The sequence below is a fragment of the Carettochelys insculpta genome, chromosome 1 (assembly GCF_033958435.1).
Source record: "Carettochelys insculpta isolate YL-2023 chromosome 1, ASM3395843v1, whole genome shotgun sequence".
Taxonomy (NCBI): domain Eukaryota; kingdom Metazoa; phylum Chordata; order Testudines; family Carettochelyidae; genus Carettochelys; species Carettochelys insculpta.
In genome coordinates, this window is record NC_134137.1 from 178,178,538 (window position 1) to 178,197,028 (window position 18,491).

The window sequence follows — 18,491 nt, forward strand, 5'->3', positions numbered from 1 at the left end:
ATGGTAGTTAACAGATGTATAATCAGGCCTGCCAATGGGGGTGGGGTGTGAGGGTAAAGGCGACAGATGTCCCAGGGCTCAGCATTTAAAATGGGGCCTAGAGTTCCAGCTGGTGCAGTGATGGCTGAAGCTCTGGGTCCCTTTGAATGCTCTGGCAGCATTGTGCTGCTGCATGTACCTCTGAAGGAGAGTGTGAGGAGCCCAGAGACGATTGCCATAAGCCCAGCCCCTTCAACCCTTGGCGCCCCCCCTCCACCCCGACCCGACTTGCCCCAGAGCCCGTGGTGGCTGAGTATAACACCACGTTGTGTTATCCTGACCAAGATAAGTACCATCTTCTTCTGTTCTTTAAGGTTCATAATAGATATACATCAATCCTGGGGGCTTTCCTCACCACAGTAGAGAGGAACTGAACCATTAATAGCCTAGTATATTAATGGATATTTTCAGGGAATTTCCTACACTGAAGACAATGTTACAATACTCGCCTAGATAGGAGAAGAGTACAGGAAGAGTACTATTATGCCATACAAATTAACACTGGCTCATTTCAAGCACTAGCTATACTAGTTCTGGTGCTTAAATACTATGCTGACTGACATGACACCTTTCAATTACCTAATTACATTTAAAATGAAAAACCCGCACATTCAAGTTTCACACTTTGGAGGAACCATTTTTCCATTACAATATTGATTGCCTTTTAATAGATATGCTTTGTGTGTCTCAAACAATATTAATTTCATTTCCACTTAGCATGTGAGATGACATGCTAGGCCAGATTCTTCTGTATGCTGTATTTTATGTGACTGGCTGAAAAAACAAAGTGATCAAGAACAGTCATCCTGGCGTAGGTATTACCCTATCCTATGTGATCTCTGTGCTTTCCACTTTTGAACATAGTTCTCTAAGGAAAAACTGCAAGTTGCCTTTTTGAACAGTAACCAAACGGCAATTTACTTTGTATTTAGATAGGTAAACAACTGCCTCAGATTTAACTATTTGCATTAGATGGTTAATTCAATATCCAATATATATTTCTCCACTCTTTTTCATTAAGATGATAACACTGGCTTTTGACTCTAACTGACACATCTCTGTTATACTATCCATGTAATTCTTAACTTATTTTTGCATTAATGCCAGATAATATATATGTACCTGAAGCAGTCCTCAAAACATCTGGTCATGTAATCCCATAGAAAATCTGTACTTAGGGATGTGATCAACAAATTGACCGTTTTTACAATTTCGGAGGCACTTTTATTCTCTTTGATAGCACTATAAGAACAACAAAAATAATCAGTAAAGAGCAAACAACAGGGATATCCATTTTTCTATTATTTCGCCTGTTCTTAGAAAGTTGGTTTAAAGAACAGGCATAAAGCTCGTTAATTAAAAAAATTAAAAGCCACCATTTCAGAATAGCTGAATTTTGCAAGTGCTTCTGAAGACAAGAGAAATCTTTAATTTGATTTTATGAATTAAGAAGCTGAATTCCGTTGACACATTTATATAATAATCTGGTGTTCGAGAGACGAGGTGGGCATATGTATTTTTATGTATGTACTGTTGCATACAAATATCTGATTTTATCAGTGAACAACTCTTGATTCCTAAAGGAGAACAAAATGTAGAAAAATATAATGTAAAATCTAAACAGATTAAAATAAATGATTCAGTTTAAAAAAAAGTCAAAGACACACTGTTAGAACTTACTTTGTTAATGAGCAAGTTAGATTTATCCAATCTGACTATTGAACAATTTACCTGAATTAGCTCTCTCATGAAAGACACAGATTCAACTATTAGTTGAAAAATGGTTATTGTATACCTTGTAAGTACATTGCCACTTTGACTGTAGCTAAGTTTAAGATCAGAACCCAGCACATCCTTGCAGTAAGAATAAAAGGCTCGAATCACTTCAAGGAACAAATCCCCAACAACTTGCGGCCCTGCAATCAAAGGAAAAATAAATTCATTAATTGCTCCAAACTGATTAGTGTATTGAACAATGACAAACTTTTAGAAGCAGAAATTCAGTTTCAGACTAAAGAAAATGTCCTATCCCCTGGTAATTTACATAAAGAAAGAGGACAAGACAATTTTTGATGACATTTCAAAATACTATCCAGATTCACTGAGAGATCAAAAATTTGTGTAGTAAATAATTTAGTTTTGTACACCTTAATGGAATGTGGGATGTACAGAATTTTACAATTTTTTGTGAAGTTGGACTGGTTTTCTCCATATTTCAGAAGACAAAAAATTAGTTGTTTAATGAATGTCTATTGTTTTCACATCACTTCAGACATTTATAGAAATACGGGATAATGTTGTATTTAAAACAGAGCCATGTACATCTCAAATGACAATTGTGATGTCAAATCCATGAGTCCAGATTCAGGAAGTTCCCAATGAGAGCTTCAAACACTTGCATTGCAATGAAGTCTTCAGCTCCGCAGACAGAGTCTGAAAAGTCAGTAGGATTACACAGGTTAACCAGAGCAGAGGGGAAAAGCCGAGCATGGGAAAAAGGAACAGAAATAAACTAAGGGGGCCCTGATTTTCAGAACTGGCAACTACAGTTCTCATTAACTGAAATTGTAGATAAAACAAAAAAAACAAACCAGCAGAAATGTAGCACTTTAAAGACTAACAAAATGATTTATTCGGTGATGAGCTTTCATGGGACAGACCCACCTTTTCAGAACATCACCATTTCCAATATAGACTGGCATCTATAAATACAGAGGTCCAAAAAAAAAGTGCAATAAAAACTGATAAATCAAGTACATTGGACTGAAGAAGGGTGATGACGGGAGGGGGATGTTAAGTGTAGAATGAACCTGTAGATGCTCACTGCTTCTGAAAAGCAAGTCCATAGCGCTAACAGCATTCCTAGGGCCGAGCCATGAAGCTGAAGAGAATTCATTGGAATAATACTTAATGCTTATATACTACTTTTTATTCATAGAGCTCAAGGCCCTTTACAAGGGAGGATCCCCAAACCACCCCCACGCTTAAATCCCTCCGCAGCCCCAAACTGCCCCCATTCTTGGACCCCACCCCATGCAGCTCCAAACTGACCCCAGCCTTAAAACTCCCTCCAGCTGCAGACCCCCTTGCAGCCCACCCCCAACCTTAGATTTCCCACAGCTGCCCCCAAAAGTCCCCTGCAGCCCCAAACCGCCCCCTGCCTTAGACCCACCCACCAAACAGCTTGCAGCCTTGGACACCGCCCCCTTGCCCCCTGCAGCCTCTTCACCAGGACTACTAGGCTGGGTGACTCCCCCAGCCCTCCTGCTCCCAGCAGGTAACAGTGGTTAGCACTAATTAGCTCGTGTTAAGCTTTCAGCACCTAGGCATAAACCAATTGCTATCTCTACTGACAGACAGTTGCCTGAGGGGGCAGCATTAAGAAACGGCAAATGGCTTCTTCAAGAGGCACATGCAGCTCTGAGCTGCCCAGCTGGAGACCTTTAACACATCTAATCGTGACTCATGTCCAAGTTGTGACCCATAGGTTGGGAATCCCTGCTTTACAGGAACCTACGGAGGCAACTTGCCAGGGACAGACACAGGTTGGGAGAGACAGTGTACAGGAAGAGGAGACTTACCCAAGAAACTAAGTTTAGTGAGATAAAGAAGTTCTCAAGGGAAGGGTAAGAACTAGTTGCTTTCTTAACAGCCAGAGAGAAGCATACAGCCTGAGAAAGGGTCTGTGACCAGAAGCAGGCAAAGACCAAAGACCAGTGACAGACTAGTAGAAAGTAGCTCCCAGGTGGGAAGTTGAGCAGAATATTGAGGCAGAAATGGGTGGCTCCTCTGCCTTATAGGACACAGGAGGCTAGAGCCTGGGGTAGCGGAGGGACTGCATCATTTGGAGACGATTAGAAGAAAGCCTTTTATACATCATGCATCACTGGAGTATAGCAGTTCTTTGCAGTCTGTGCCAGTAGTGATATTTCATATTACCTATTTCAGGTTTGTCAAGGAGACTAATTAGAATACGGAAAGGTTTCAGATATGCATGATCTTCTAAGTCAGACTCTGAGAACTTCTGATGTAATATTTCAATCAAAGCCTGTTAAAAGGAAACACAGAAGTGTGACAACTATAGAGATTATTTTCACTTTATTAAATTTTAGGTCTTGATTCTTGCACTAGGTTCCAAATGTAGGTATTGAAACTGAATGGGGGGGAAATAAATTAATTCGGGTAATCAAGGAAATTGTCAGTTCATTTAATACACATGCAAGAAAATGTTTGGATAACAGGATTTGTTTCTAGTTCAGATAGGCTAGCAAAGACGGGACTGGCAGTTTTCATTAGATTCCATTTACACTGCAAGCCATAAAATGCGTGCAAACAGCTCAGTATATGCTCAGACTTCCTAGCAAATGAATACAAAATAACGATCTCCTCCTATGTGATATGTTTCCAGAGGGGAAGGCATGAAGGAAACACAATGAACAAGGCAGTTTGTCCTGAGATTTAACACAGAATGCAAAAGTTATGCAGAGTAAATACCAACCTCAACTAAAAGATCTTTGGAGTATTTTCCAAAAAAATAAAGGGCATGATCTTCAAAAGCTGCAGAATCTGGAGCAAAAGTACCCCCTTTAATATCAGCGCCTACAAATTAAATAAAAACATCATGAGTACTGAAAATACTGATGTACATGATACATGCCATAAAAACAAGTGCTAGAAGATGTAACTATATCCTTTTTAACCTGAAGTTGCCCAAGATGTAATTTATGCTCCAAGTTCAGACTGAATGCCTGCAAAAAGTATGTGCTTATGCGGAGCCCAACTCCAAGTACCCTGTGCGTCTTCTACAGCTTGGGCCTCTAATACAGGCTATGACTGAATCATGCAGATTTTGCCACATAACATCTAAAATACTATCCTATCCATCCACCTAAGTAAAACTCTCATGCAGGCTCTCACGTCTATTACTGTAACATTCTTCTCTTTGGCCTGGGCAAATTCAATCTTGTCCTACTTGGATTCACTTAGAAAATTGCTACAACAATAATTTTCCTGGCTGGATCTTTTCATCACGACTTTGGGGAGATGTAAGAGTTAATATGGGATTGGGAAGGCAATACAATAGTGGTGTGGGTCTGGCCAGAGCAGGCTTTATGCTTGCTGATTTATAGACATGGTTTCCCTCCTTTCTTGAGGCCTGACAAAAACAGATAAACATATATTTGCACCAAAACTGCAACTTGATGAATGTAACTTAATGAATTCATCTTTTGTTAACAGCCTCGAAGCATTCTTTCAAAATGAAGCTGAAAGAATGAAGCACTCCTTTCAAAATTGCTCTTCCTTTCCCATTTCAGGAAGAGCGCGCCTTTTTGAAAGCTTCTTTCAAAAGAAACAATGTGTAGATGCTCCGGAGGATTTTTTTTCCCCAAAAGGGCAGTCCTCCAGGGGCCTGATTTTTCGATCGGTGGCCCATTCTTTCAAAAGAGCAGGAGCTGTGTGGACGCTCTATTTCAAAAGAGTAGACCGCTCTTTTGATCCACTTTTTTTGTGTGTGGACACACTCTTTTGAAAAAAGTTTTTTCATAATAGATCTTCCAGAAGGGCTTCTTTTGAAGAGCTCTGTAGTATAGATATAACATTTTGTGTTTTCTTGCTCAATTCTCTCTCTCTGAAATTACTGTTATCAGTTTGTTACTCAAACTATCAAAACAAAAAGCAGTCAAGTAGCACTTTAAAGACTAGCAAAATAGTTTATTAGGTGAGCTTTCGTGGGACAGACCCACTTCTTCAGACCATAGCCAGACCAGAACAGACTCAATATTTAAGACACAGAGAACCAAAAACAGTAAGCAAGGAGGACAAATCAGAAAAAGAGAATCAAGGTGAGCAAATCAGAGAGTGGAGGGGTGGGGAGAGATCAAGAATGAGATTGAGCCAAGTATGCAGACGAGCCCCTATAGTGACTCAGAAAGTTCCCATCACAATTTAAACCATGTGTTAATGTGCCGAATTTGAATATAAATGTCAGCTCATCCACTTCTCTTTCTAAAATGGAGCGATAATTTCTCTTCAGTAACACACATACCTTGAGGTCATCGCCAGAATGCTCCATTCCATTAAAATGTTGACTAACTGGTTTGTGGATCTGGAGTGTTTTGATGTCTGTTTTGTGCCCATTGACCCTTTGTCTAAGGGAGTTAGAAGTCTGTCCAATATACAAAGCATCTGGGCATTGTTGGCACATGATGGCGTATATGATGTTAGTAGAGGAGCATGAGAAAGTGCCCGTGATTCTGTGAGTAACCTGGTTAGGTCCAGTGATGGCATTTCCAGAGAAGATATGTGGACAAAGGTGGCAGCGGGCTTTGTTGCACTGCAACGAATTATTAAAGACCTACAACCTATTCTTAATCAGGATGCTACACTCCAGAAGGCCCTGGGTGACATGCCTGTTCTCTCCTACAGACAACCTCCCAACCCTATGAGGATCCTTACTAAACAGCCACAGTCTATACCTCAGGAACACCAGTCCTGGAACCTTTTCCTGCAACAAAGCCCGCTGCCACCTTTGTCCACATATCTTCTCTGGAAATGCCATCACTGGACCTAACCAGGTTACTCACAGAATCACGGGCACTTTCTCATGCTCCTCTACTAACATCATATACGCCATCATGTGCCAACAATGCCCAGATGCTTTGTATATTGGACAGACTTCTAACTCCCTTAGACAAAGGGTCAACGGGCACAAAACAGACATCAAAACACTCCAGATCCACAAACTAGTTAGTCAACATTTTAATGGAATGGAGCATTCTGGCGATGACCTCAAGGTATGTGTGTTACTGAAGAGAAATTATCGCTCCATTTTAGAAAGAGAAGTGGATGAGCTGACATTTATATTCAAATTCGGCACATTAACACATGGTTTAAATCGTGATGGGAACTTTCTGAGTCACTATAGGGGCTCATCTGCATACTTGGCTCAATCTCATTCTTGATCTTCCCCACCACCCCTCCACTCTCTGATTTGCTCACCTTGATTTTCCTTTTCTGATTTGTCCTCCTTGCTTACTGTTTTTGGTTCTCTGTGTCTTAAATATTGAGTCTGTTCTGGTCTGGCTATGGTCTGAAGAAGTGGGTCTGTCCCACGAAAGCTCACCTAATAAACTATTTTGCTAGTCTTTAAAGTGCTACTTGACTGCTTTTTGTTTTGATAGCGTATAGACTAGCACGGCTTACTCTCTGTTACTATTACTCAAACTATGCTATGCTGTTACTGAAGGATCACCTTTGTAATTTTAATTGAGATAAAAGTTCAATTTCGATTCACTATTTTAAACCAACCCCTGTACTATCTGATGGCGGCTCATATACTACAGGTTGAACCTCCCTAGTCCAGCAACATCTGTAATCTGGCATGATTTTAGTTAGCCAGATAACCACTTATCATGGGTATGGACAAGTTTCCTGTGGTCCCACAAAGTTTGTTTACAGCCATCAGTTCTGGCTCTTTGTGTTCTATGCTGTTATTTAGCTGTAATTTACCCTAAATGCCTTTTAAGAGCCCAATAAGCAGTGGAAGTGTTGACAATGCTGTTAGGCAATATTGACCCCTCCGTAGTCTGGCAAATTCTCTCATTTGGCATCAGTCAGCTCCTGAGGGTGCCACAGCAGAGAGGTTCAACCTGTACAGTTTAAGAATCATACCTGTAGAAAACTGTTATAGATACTCTTGAATGTTACAGAATGTACATCAAGATTTGCAGACTATGAAGAACAATCATCTCTGCTTCAGATTCAGGGATGTTTGCTTTCTGACTAAGTTATTTCCCAAACCTATCAAAACAAAAAAGCTGTCATGCAGCATTTTAAAGATTAACAAAATAATTTATTAGGTGATGAGCTTTCATGGGACAGATCCACTTCTTCAGATCTTAGCCTTACCAGAACAGACTCAATATATAAAGCAGAGAGGTCCAAAAATTGTTATCAAGGTTGGCAAATCAGAAGAGCAGAGGGACGGCAGGGTGGGGAGAGTTAAGAGTTAGATAAAACATTCCAGTTATATAAAAGAGTCCTTATAATGGGTCAGGTAATGGCTGTCCTTGTTCAAAACACGTGTTAATGTGTTGAATTCCCATGAAAGCTCATCACTTAAAAAATTATTTCTTTAGTATTTAAAGTGCTACATGGCTGCTTGTTTTGTTTTGATAGAATACAGACTAACACGGTTGTTTCTCGGTCACTATTCCCCAAAGCTGTTACAGACAGTCCAAGACTGAACTGTGAAGAAGGATATGGAGGATTTGTTAGAGACAACAAGGTTTAATTAGGCAGAATGTATTTATCAGCTGAAGAAATACTGGCATAATAGAGTTCTCAACTGCAAAGAAAAAAACAAAACATTATTTGTGAACAGAATGAAGAGACTTCAATTATTTATCCTCGGAAGAGTATATTCAAATATAGTGGACAAAGTACAAACATGATATGTAAACTGAACGTCACCACATACGGTACAATACCTAGCAACCACGCATATAATCTTCTATTTAGTGACATGTCTCTCCTCAAGAGTGTCTGTGTAGCTGCTGAGAGAATGTGGACTATATCAGACCTGAGAAGCGGAATAGCACTTTCACTGTAGTCCTAGACAAAGAATAAAGACAACTTAACTGTAGGTGAACTGTAAAAACAACAATTGATTTCTAACGGGTACCATTAACAGATATAGCAGTGGTAAAGCTTTGTTAATACACGTAACCTTATAAAAGAGACCTAAAGACAAACAACTAATTAACCTGCAATTTAAACTCTCAGAAGAAACTGATCCATTGAAGTCTTCCTTCAAAACTGTGTGATCATTTTCTTATTTTTATTGCATAACCACATAATTTTGTTACTTACTAACCAATTTAGTTAGCGGACATCTTGACAGCTAGGCTGATGCTAAAAGACAAACTAGCAAAAAGTAATAGGGAGAAATTCTGTTTAATGAGACACAGAGTATTTGATTTTATAGGTAGTGTGTAAACATTTTAATTTACTCCAGACACCTCCAATCACTTAAGAACTCTGAGCTGGGGAAAAATAAAAGTACAGTTAGGGTTCCCCCCACCCTCCTACACAGCTGCTGAGGTCTGAGCACTTCACATTTTACATTAGCAGCCTCTAAGAGTATGTTTAAAAACACCACTGGTGTTTCAGACCTAAGGGATGTTAATCAATACGTGGGACTTTTGGGGAAACAAAGTGGACATCTGACCCTGCTGATGGCCTAACTATGTATTGCAAATGGTGCAGAATTAGACCATCAGGGTACGTCTGCATGGGATAGGGAAGGAAAGGAATTAAAAACACCCCCACCCCGCAACCCTGCAGCAGCAAGTCTAAGAGTCCAGGTCTACATATTTGTGTTTGCAGACCTCATGCTATGACACCAAAAATAAACCACACAGATGTTCCACACTGGGCTGTAGCTCAGGGTCTGAAACTCATTTCCCACCCCAGGATTCAGAGCCCAAAGTCCAGCCCAACCTGGAATGTCTATGGACTTGTCTACACTAGCTGCAAACAAAAATCGTTCTGGTCAGGGTCAATCTTCTGGAATTCGATTTCATGTATCTCATAAAGATGCACGAAATCGATCTCTCTGGAGTTGGCAGTCGACCCCCCCTGTACTCCTCTTGTGAAGAGTAAGGGAGGTTGACAGGAGATACCTCAGTGAGGACAGACCTTACAGTTGACTGCAGATACGTTGATTCTAGCTATGCAATTGCTATAGCTAGAATTGTGTCTCTGCAGTCCACTGTAACATCTAGTGTAGACCAACCCTATGTAGCTGTTTTTAAGAGCTACAGTGTACAGTCTCATGAGCTCCAATCTGCAAAGCACTGAGTTTGCATCTGAAGGGCGTTTGGGTTTTCTTCCATCACTACAGACATATCCTTAGAAACAGAAAATAACTGGTATGGATTTACAGGACTATCTAGATTATTCAGGTTCATATAAGACTCTTCCCTCAGTAAAGTCTTATCTTTCATCCAATAAAATGTAGTCATAACATTCATGACTCTTACCAGACATGTATAAAATGGGAAAAAGAAGAGAAGCACTTCCAAAGTGTTTCTTTGCACAAGAACATTTGAATCCAGTACTGACACACACAAGGATTTTACCTGTAGTGTGAGAAAGAAATATAAAAGCCATTTTACTTAGGTTTATAACATTCCCTAAGATATAAATATTGTGGACAGCTATTAAATATTGTAAATTATTTTATCATCAGTACCTTTACCTGATGAACCATTACAGGATTAAAATGTAACCCTGTTTATCATTTTTGCTTCCACTGTTCTACAACGGCAACAAATCTTGTACAAAGCACAATGCAGGGGGTCAATGGAAAAGTTGTGATCTCCTGAATACAATTATCCTATTTTTATGCACACATCATTTTTGTATCTGAAGTTATGAGTATCAACTATGTATTTGTATTTCAAGTCTGTTTGTCCCTATGATAACAAAGTTAATTTACATCTAGTCTAGCTAGCACAGAGTGAATGGATTAATCAAGTTGATGGCCCATCAGCGCACCCAATGAGCCATGGAAGAAGTTTATGCCAGCCCGATGGGCCTTCTGGAGGACGTTTGAGCCACAGTATGAGTAATGGCTCCTTGTATGACCCATCTCTGCATGCAACAGCATGTGACTTGCTCATGTGACTTGACTTTCTCTATCAGGAAATATCAATGTGTTTTTCCAAAAGCTCATGGCACACCTGCAAGTTGATCGTGGCACACCAGCATTCCAAGGAACAGTTTAAGAAACACTGGTCTACACTACCACTTTTGGTGGTAAAACTTTTATCACTCAGGGGTATGAAAAGAAACCATCCCCACCCAACACACGCAAACTTCACTGGGAAAGTGCTGGTGTGAACAGCACCATGTCAGGAGCAGAGGTGGATTAATTATGCTGGCAGGAGAGCATAATTGCTCTTTTTGGTAAAGTGCTGCTACATGGGAAACTTTGCAACAGCACAGCTGTACTTCTACAAGCTGTGCCACTGTAAGGTCCACAGCGCAATAATAGCATAAACCAGTGTTTTCCCTCCACACTGGAGAGAATATAAAAGGCTCTGAAAGCACTTCTATTTGCCTGCTTCCAGCTCTGATCCCTGGACTATGGGCTTACACTAAAAGGAGCATTCTACTCAAGCAGACACTTCAATTTTTTGGATGTTACCAGAGACATTATAAACCACCAACCCATTCCATCACTGCTTCAGACATGATCCAAGAACTTTGTAATTCATGTATGTATTGATTCTTTTAAATATCTCTCCTCTTTCTTTTCTCTCATAAATAAACCTTTAAATATCATAAACTAAAGGACGGGTAACAGTATGATTATTAGATAATTTCTCAGCAGTTTGTCCGGCCTCTTGCATCTTCAGCTGTGACTCACCAAGACACGGTGACACTTGGAATACATGGATATCAGCGTATTTAAGAGTACTTTCTTTCCATGAAGAGACAAACATACAAATGCATTCAGTTTTATGTATCATGATTATAATTTCTATATACTGCGGTAAACCACAATTTAAAATATCTGCTACCTGCCATTGATAACGTTGATCAGCAGATAGGATGTGAAGATTCAAGATTCAGGTATTAAAAAAAATATGTACAGCTATTCCAACATTTCTGATAAAATGATATGTAATTTAAAACCAATGAAACACTTTTCATTTTCAAGAAAGAAACAGATACTGGAGTTCTCCAATGGCTTTACTGCTACTTTGGTTTAATTACATGTTACTTTAAATAATGTAAAAAGGTACACAGTATTAATGTTTTAAAAAAAATTAAAAATGTTAGACCAGATGTATGACAGTGTTTGACACTCTATTACTAAAGGAAAAAATGGTAAGCAGAGAGGGGAATGTCAGTTATTTTTCAAGTCTTGTCTTTTCAAATTTAGATGAAGTCAAATCCTTAATGCTGTGCTTAACAGTCCTATAACCAAAGAATATCAGCCCAAGGTGAGTGAAGAAATGGCAACGTTGTAAAGGAGTCTGGTTAAAAAATGATTGAGGCAGTTCACACTCCCATGCACTGGTTCGCCACTAATTTCCTAATTTTCAAATTTTTGTCCTACTTTTCGGAGCCAAGAAAAATGTGAGACTCTTCTTCATCCAAGCACTTCTTGACAAATGCAGTAGGCAGGCAACTAAAACTAGTGGTTGCAGAGGATATTCTTTTCACTAAGACTGTGTCTACACTACAAATATAACTTCGAAGTTGCTTCAAAGTATAACTTCAAAGTTGAACATTTACACATACCCTACTTCGAGGTTAAACTTTGAAGTAGAGCACTACTCCATTCCTGGGAATGGAGTAAGGAATTCAAAATTGGGCCCCCTCTGACTTCGAAGTTAACTTTGATGTGAGGGTAAAATGTGTGTAGATTCTCTACTGGCTACTTCGAAGTAGTGCCTAACTTCAAAATTAGTTCCTAGTGTAGATGCACCCTAAGTGTAAGAATGCATTGGATCTCACCCCCTTTATTATAGCGTATAAAATGGATACTGACTTTGAACTGTTCGTATATGAGGCATAACAAAATAGGGCCTCAACTCTGACTGTTAACTTTAAACACTACTGCAATACAGTTAAACACCAGATTTAAATCAGTTATAATACAACAAGGCAACACAATCCATTCTTTGTGTGTGTCACTGACCAGGGTTTTAAAGGACCGACTTGCCATTCTACATATAGGTCAAAGTTTGCATGAGTTGCTTTTCATTATTTTTTTCAGTTGAGATTCTCCATATGCTACTCTGATTGACCAAATGTTGAAGCAGAGATCGTTCATTCTTTTACTGATTCACTTTAAAGAGCTCAGAACTTTAATTTGTATCGAGAAGGATACCACTTCCCAGTTTGTGTCAGCATTATGGTAATTGAAAACATCCCACCAGCATCATAACAAACTTACTGTGAGCTTATAATCAGTTCCCAACATGTACTTCTGCTGTTTTCCAGGCAACTCTCTGTTGATGTGACCCACAACAAGTAGAGAAGCAGGCAGTCTTATGGAAGGGCTGACCAGAACGCTCCCCCAGAGAGCACTGTAGAACACCTCTTGGCCTGTTAGTAGAGACAGCTTCACAAGCAAAGCATCTGTTCTGTGTGTTAAATAAACAACAACAAAAACAAAACAAAACCCAACATATTTACCTTTCCACGTAACATATGTTAAGCCCATCAAACACTGTCACAGAATTCAAGAGCAATAACCTTCAGTTTGTTAAACACGCTGCAGCTTTTTTAATGTGCATTTTCAATACCCTCCCTTTATTTGCATGTTTGATGTCCCTGTTCAGAGATGATTTTGCCATTATGAAAAGTGCTATAACAAGTCTTTTACCATGTGCACACGCAATGGAGCAATGTTTGTCTGCCCAATTTGGTAACTGATCTAGCAGCTACCCATTTTGCATAAATGCCTCACCAACAGTAACTTGACAGTAAATAATGCAGTAGTTCCTCACTGCTAATTCCTGAACTAGTTGGACTGAATCTCATGTGCACTATGTAAAGATTTGCACAGAACAATGAGAATGATGATTTTTTGCCGTTTGTTAAGTCACTTTGTTTCAGTAAAGCATGCCTATATTTCCAGTGATTGCTGGGTCGCTCATCTCTGCAACTCACTTTTCATCAGTTATGAAGACATATTTTGTATACGTTAGCTGATAGGTTCATTATCTATTCTAGCTAAATTTAAAATTTTAAACATCTAAAATATTAGTGATAATCATGCAGCATTTAGCCCAGAAGAGGGCAGGATTATCACATTCCCTTGCCTGAGGAGAAAAAGTAGCAAGTGAAAACCTTGTGACAGATAGGACAACATCATGTACAAACCGTACAGAGTAAAAAGATAACCTTTATTGAATTAAATTAACTCTCACTGAATTAAGCTTAATGCCATCATGGACCATTATATTAAAAATGCAATTGTTTATATGTTAGTCCGGAATTATATGCCATTTCTCTTGCTCTGAGGAGTAGCAGGAACTTTAACTTTTGGGAAAGTAAGCTTCAAGATGCGTCACTCACAAATATCTGAGGTAAGGTGAATGCAAGTTCCTCTGAGTTCATCTTTTTGAAGCTTTGCCTTGACCAAAAATCCACTATCTATTCATGATCTCTTTAAAGAAGTAAATGGGATAAAAGACAAAAAAAACAGTCAAGTGGAACTTCAAAGACTAACAAAATAATTTATTAGGTGAGCTTTTGTGGGACAGACGCACTTCTTCCAACCATAGCCATATCAGTGGTCTGAAGAAGTGAGTCTGTCCCACGAAAGCTCACCCAATAAATTATTTTGTTAGTCTCTGAAGTGCTACTGGACTGCTTTTTTGTTTTGATAGTATATAGACTAGCACGGCTTTCTCTCTGTTACTAATCAGCATGCAATGGGATAAAAGTGGTTCTTAACTCAAAAGGTTCCTGTTCTGGGCAAAATGAAGTTGTGACCTTGAAGCCACATTGAAGTCCGCTGTGCTGGTTGGAGGTGAGATAATGGATCTCTGGTTAGCTTATTAGCATTCACGTAGGGTTTTTTTTTATTATTTTAAAATTAATTTCCTCTGCAGTGCTTCTACCTTATGATTAAAACTTGCTTGATTAGAAAGAGCCTTTATGGAACCATTCACCCAGTGGCAAGTACACTGTGCATTGTCTCTGAAGACAAAGCGAATCAAGGCTCCTTAGGCAGCCTGTCTTTTGTGGAAGATTTCACAGTATTGTTAGGGGACTGTAAAGTGTGGAACTACCCTAGTCAGAAAGTAAAGATGTGCGTGTCTTAGAGGTAATGGCTGGGAAGCCAAAAGTCTAAGGGGACTCCCTCCAGAACCACGGGGGTCGGGCGGGGACTACAAGGTGCAGATGACCTGCACTCTGTTAAGTCTCCTCCATCTCTCATTCCAATTGTCTGCAATAACATTGCATATAAAATGTACAGCTTGTTTCTATTCTAAAAGCAGCCATGTAAAAGAGAAGCCTTTTTTTTAAAAAAAAAAAAAAGAAAAAAAAGCAGATTCCAGTGTACATTCAGTTAGCTTATTTACATAAGGGGAATGCTGGCCCAGTACTAAAACTCAGCGTGGGGCACTGGTTGGTTAGACCCCACTAGGAAAAGGAATGGAAAAGGGTTGATGAGAAATCAGGACCCTGAGACTGACAGTCCCTGGCAATGATGGGGATAGGCCAGTGTACACGGACAGGCTGACTGACAGGACAGGCAAGCTAATGAAGAAGTCAAAAAGTCTGTGGGGGGGAAGGGATGTCCAGAGAGAGCCACATAAGCAATCCAGGGAGGAGATCCATGCTGGGAGCAGACTATTAGGTTGAGCTGTTTGACGTGCTTAAACTGATCCTTGCAAAATAAGCTAAGAAGGCCAGCACTTCAGTATCTCCTAACTGATAAAAAAGGATGAACAGTAACAGAGGTAGTCGTGTTAGTCTGTACTCCAACAAAACAACGCAGCAGAAATGATTGACTGCTGTTTAATAACTTGCATTGCTTCGAAGTCTATGCAATGATAAGTGGACAGGGAAGCATCCAGTCAGGAGAGGGCACCTGACAGTGGGCACACCCTAGCCCCTACCCTAAGCGACTACGACAAGGTTAAGGGTCAAGCTTCTCAGGAATCCGAGACTCAGCTTTGCTAGGGTTATGAGGGCTATGCCACACAGGAGAGTGGAAGGGGAGGGCTACGGGTAAAGTAAGTGGGAGTGAGGACTCAGATCCTTTCACTGACGAGCCCATTTAACCTGGGTAGTGTAGAAGCCAGGAAAGTTCTCCACAAAAGCAGGACCATTCCCTCACTTACCACTTACTTTAATGACCACACAATTTTCACTCCAAAAATAGCTAACCCTGTATAGATCCTGCTCACTGTGGACATACTTCAAATACAGCTGAAGTAAAGTTTACGCAGCTTACCTGGATTCTTACACAAGCAAGAAGAGTAAAACTTATAAACTAAAATCCCATTCTGCTTAGTCTGTGCTTTTTGCACCATCTTGTAAAGTTAGTGTTTCATTACAAGAGACTTCACCACGATTAGCTATTCCATTTCCACAACACACACACACACACACACAGCTAAAAAAGTGAGAAGGAGACAATTTTTAAAAGGAAAACATGATTATAAAAGCACAAAAATTGGCAAGGGACTTTGGGGATAAAGAGAATTACCTGAAAATTCTAACTCTTACTTCCCTCTTTGTCAGTTTCAAATAAATAAAATCTTTGAAAGACTCTGGTGAGGTCAGATGAGAAGACAACTTTGTTTCAAAAGTTGTATTGGGGTCTGAATAAAGAAACTGCATCAATACTTTACTGTACAAAATCAAACCAACCTACTCCCCCTACACACCTTATACTCACTCTTTCATGCAGCAGTGGGATAAGTATGTTGCCTCTTCTACATTTAACAGCCTGTAATTCATCAACTAAAGGCTATGTACCAGTCACTAACAAATGCAGTTTAATCTTGTTTGCTCATAACAAATCAATGCTCACCTTCAACATAAAGCTTTGTCTAAGATTTCAAGACTTGAGACAGTTTTACAAACGAACAACATCTTTTGTCAAAACAGAATTACAACTAAACTCAATTCCACAGTTACTTGGCAAGAGAACAGAATGCATCAAGCTGGAAAGCACATTTATGGCATAGGAGAAACATATTAGTCACTGTCTACACAGATATCGGAGGGGTAGCCGTGTTAGTCTGGATCTGTAACAGCAACAAAGGGTCCTGTGGCACCTTATAGACTAACAGAAAAGTTTTGAGCATGAGCTTTCGTGAGCAAAGACTCACTTCATGAGATGCTGGTCATGGAAATCTACAGGGCCAGGTATAAATAAGCCAGAGCAAGGCTGGGGATAACAGGTTAGCTTAGTCAGGAAGGAGGAGGCTTATACCTGACCCTGCAAATTTCCATGACCAGCATCTGATGAAGTGAGTCTTTGCTCACGAAAGCTCATGCTCAAAACTTTTCTGTTAGTCTATAAGGTGCCACAGGACCCTTCGTTGCTGTTACAGATCCAGACTAACACAGCTACCCCTCTGATACAGAGGGGGTAGTCAGTGAAATATAATGAAAGTTACCTAGTGGTGCAATTCCTGCAGTAGGTTGTTGCAAAATAGTTTTATTACAGCTATTACTTGACAGAAGTACAATCGTTACATAACCAAAAGCCTAATGACTAAGTGTACTGCATCAGGACCTACTAGGTATCCTGCACAAATTGCTACAAGGTGTGTTGAACTTTGAAGACCAGCTGGTGTGGTCCAGAACAACTTTTTCCAATAATGCAGTAAGAGGCTTTGGGTGACAAAGGTATTTTTGATAGTGTGTGTTAGAACAGATATGTTTTACTAATGCATCCATTATATGTTTGCAATATAAGTATGTACAGAACACAAGAACTCCCCTTTATAAAAATTAAAGAGTGCAAGGAACACAGACTTAGTTTAGTCTATCAAAAGATTTCCTCAGTGCTCCATTACAGATTTGAATAGTAAAAACAAGTATTCAGTAATTTTGAAAGGAGTGCTGTTTTCTTTCTAAATATAGGGAACTATTCAATAATTTTACTTGATGCAACTTTTCCCCCGAGTTCAACTTCTCAGTTTCTTTTTAGCCTTTTATTTCTTTGTCTCCCTTGTACCTCTCCCATTTCCTCATGCATTTCATGTACCTGTCTTTGCTTCATTCCCTTCCAACTTCTGTATTTCTCCACTTCCCATCGTATACCTTAAAAACCCTGCATCAGACACCCTTCCTCTGGATGAGGATTTTTAGACACAGGTTTTTTTCTGCCTCCCCGCCAAAAAACAACAATGAATAGGGAAGTGATTGAGTACTGCATTTTATGTTACTGAACTAATATAAGAAATTCCACCTGTCATAAATTTCTGACCCCTCCTCCAATCCAGGCAGCAATCCAATTATAAAGGCTTGAAGACTTGGTAAGAGGGACTTCTGCAGTGGAAGAAAATATTTCTCATACAGACCAAGGAGAATAGGCCTCACTGACATTGCTGCATTGGCCAGTAAGGGAAACAAGCCAGAGCTTAAAAAGAAAAGAAAAGACAAAATCAGTTATTTAAAATAATAATCGATTAAGAAATGTTAAGTCTGAATTTTCAAAGAGCGACTAACCTGTAGAGGAATAAGTCTTTGGCAAGCCATTTCGTCCCAATAATTTTAAAGATGATTTCATAGGTCTCTAATGCTTTTAAATGCACTCCACTAGGTAAAGCTGGATGTAAACACTGAGATAATCTCTTACTGATTATCAGACGTCTTGGCAAGAGGGAGTACTTCAGGTTACTTTGAAGAGCCTGTGCAAACAGTAGTGAGGGGGGGAGAAGGAAAGAAGAAACAAAAAG

The 18,491-nt window shown here is 39.6% G+C and overlaps 1 protein-coding gene across 1 annotated transcript in view; it reads right to left on the bottom strand.

Annotated features, from left to right (window-relative positions):
- Window positions 1-18,491, bottom strand: part of DOP1B (DOP1 leucine zipper like protein B) — a 102,089-nt gene that overhangs the window by 63,716 nt on the left and 19,882 nt on the right. Inside the window, exons 2-10 of the mRNA XM_074983429.1 lie at window positions 18,262-18,443; window positions 18,002-18,172; window positions 13,013-13,202; window positions 10,083-10,181; window positions 8,529-8,652; window positions 4,538-4,638; window positions 3,979-4,087; window positions 1,835-1,955; window positions 1,162-1,281 (exon numbers count right to left, since the gene is read on the bottom strand). Of these exons, the coding sequence (XP_074839530.1) occupies window positions 1,162-1,281; window positions 1,835-1,955; window positions 3,979-4,087; window positions 4,538-4,638; window positions 8,529-8,652; window positions 10,083-10,181; window positions 13,013-13,202; window positions 18,002-18,172; window positions 18,262-18,443 (1,217 nt within the window). The remainder of the gene's footprint in view (window positions 1-1,161; window positions 1,282-1,834; window positions 1,956-3,978; window positions 4,088-4,537; window positions 4,639-8,528; window positions 8,653-10,082; window positions 10,182-13,012; window positions 13,203-18,001; window positions 18,173-18,261; window positions 18,444-18,491) is intronic.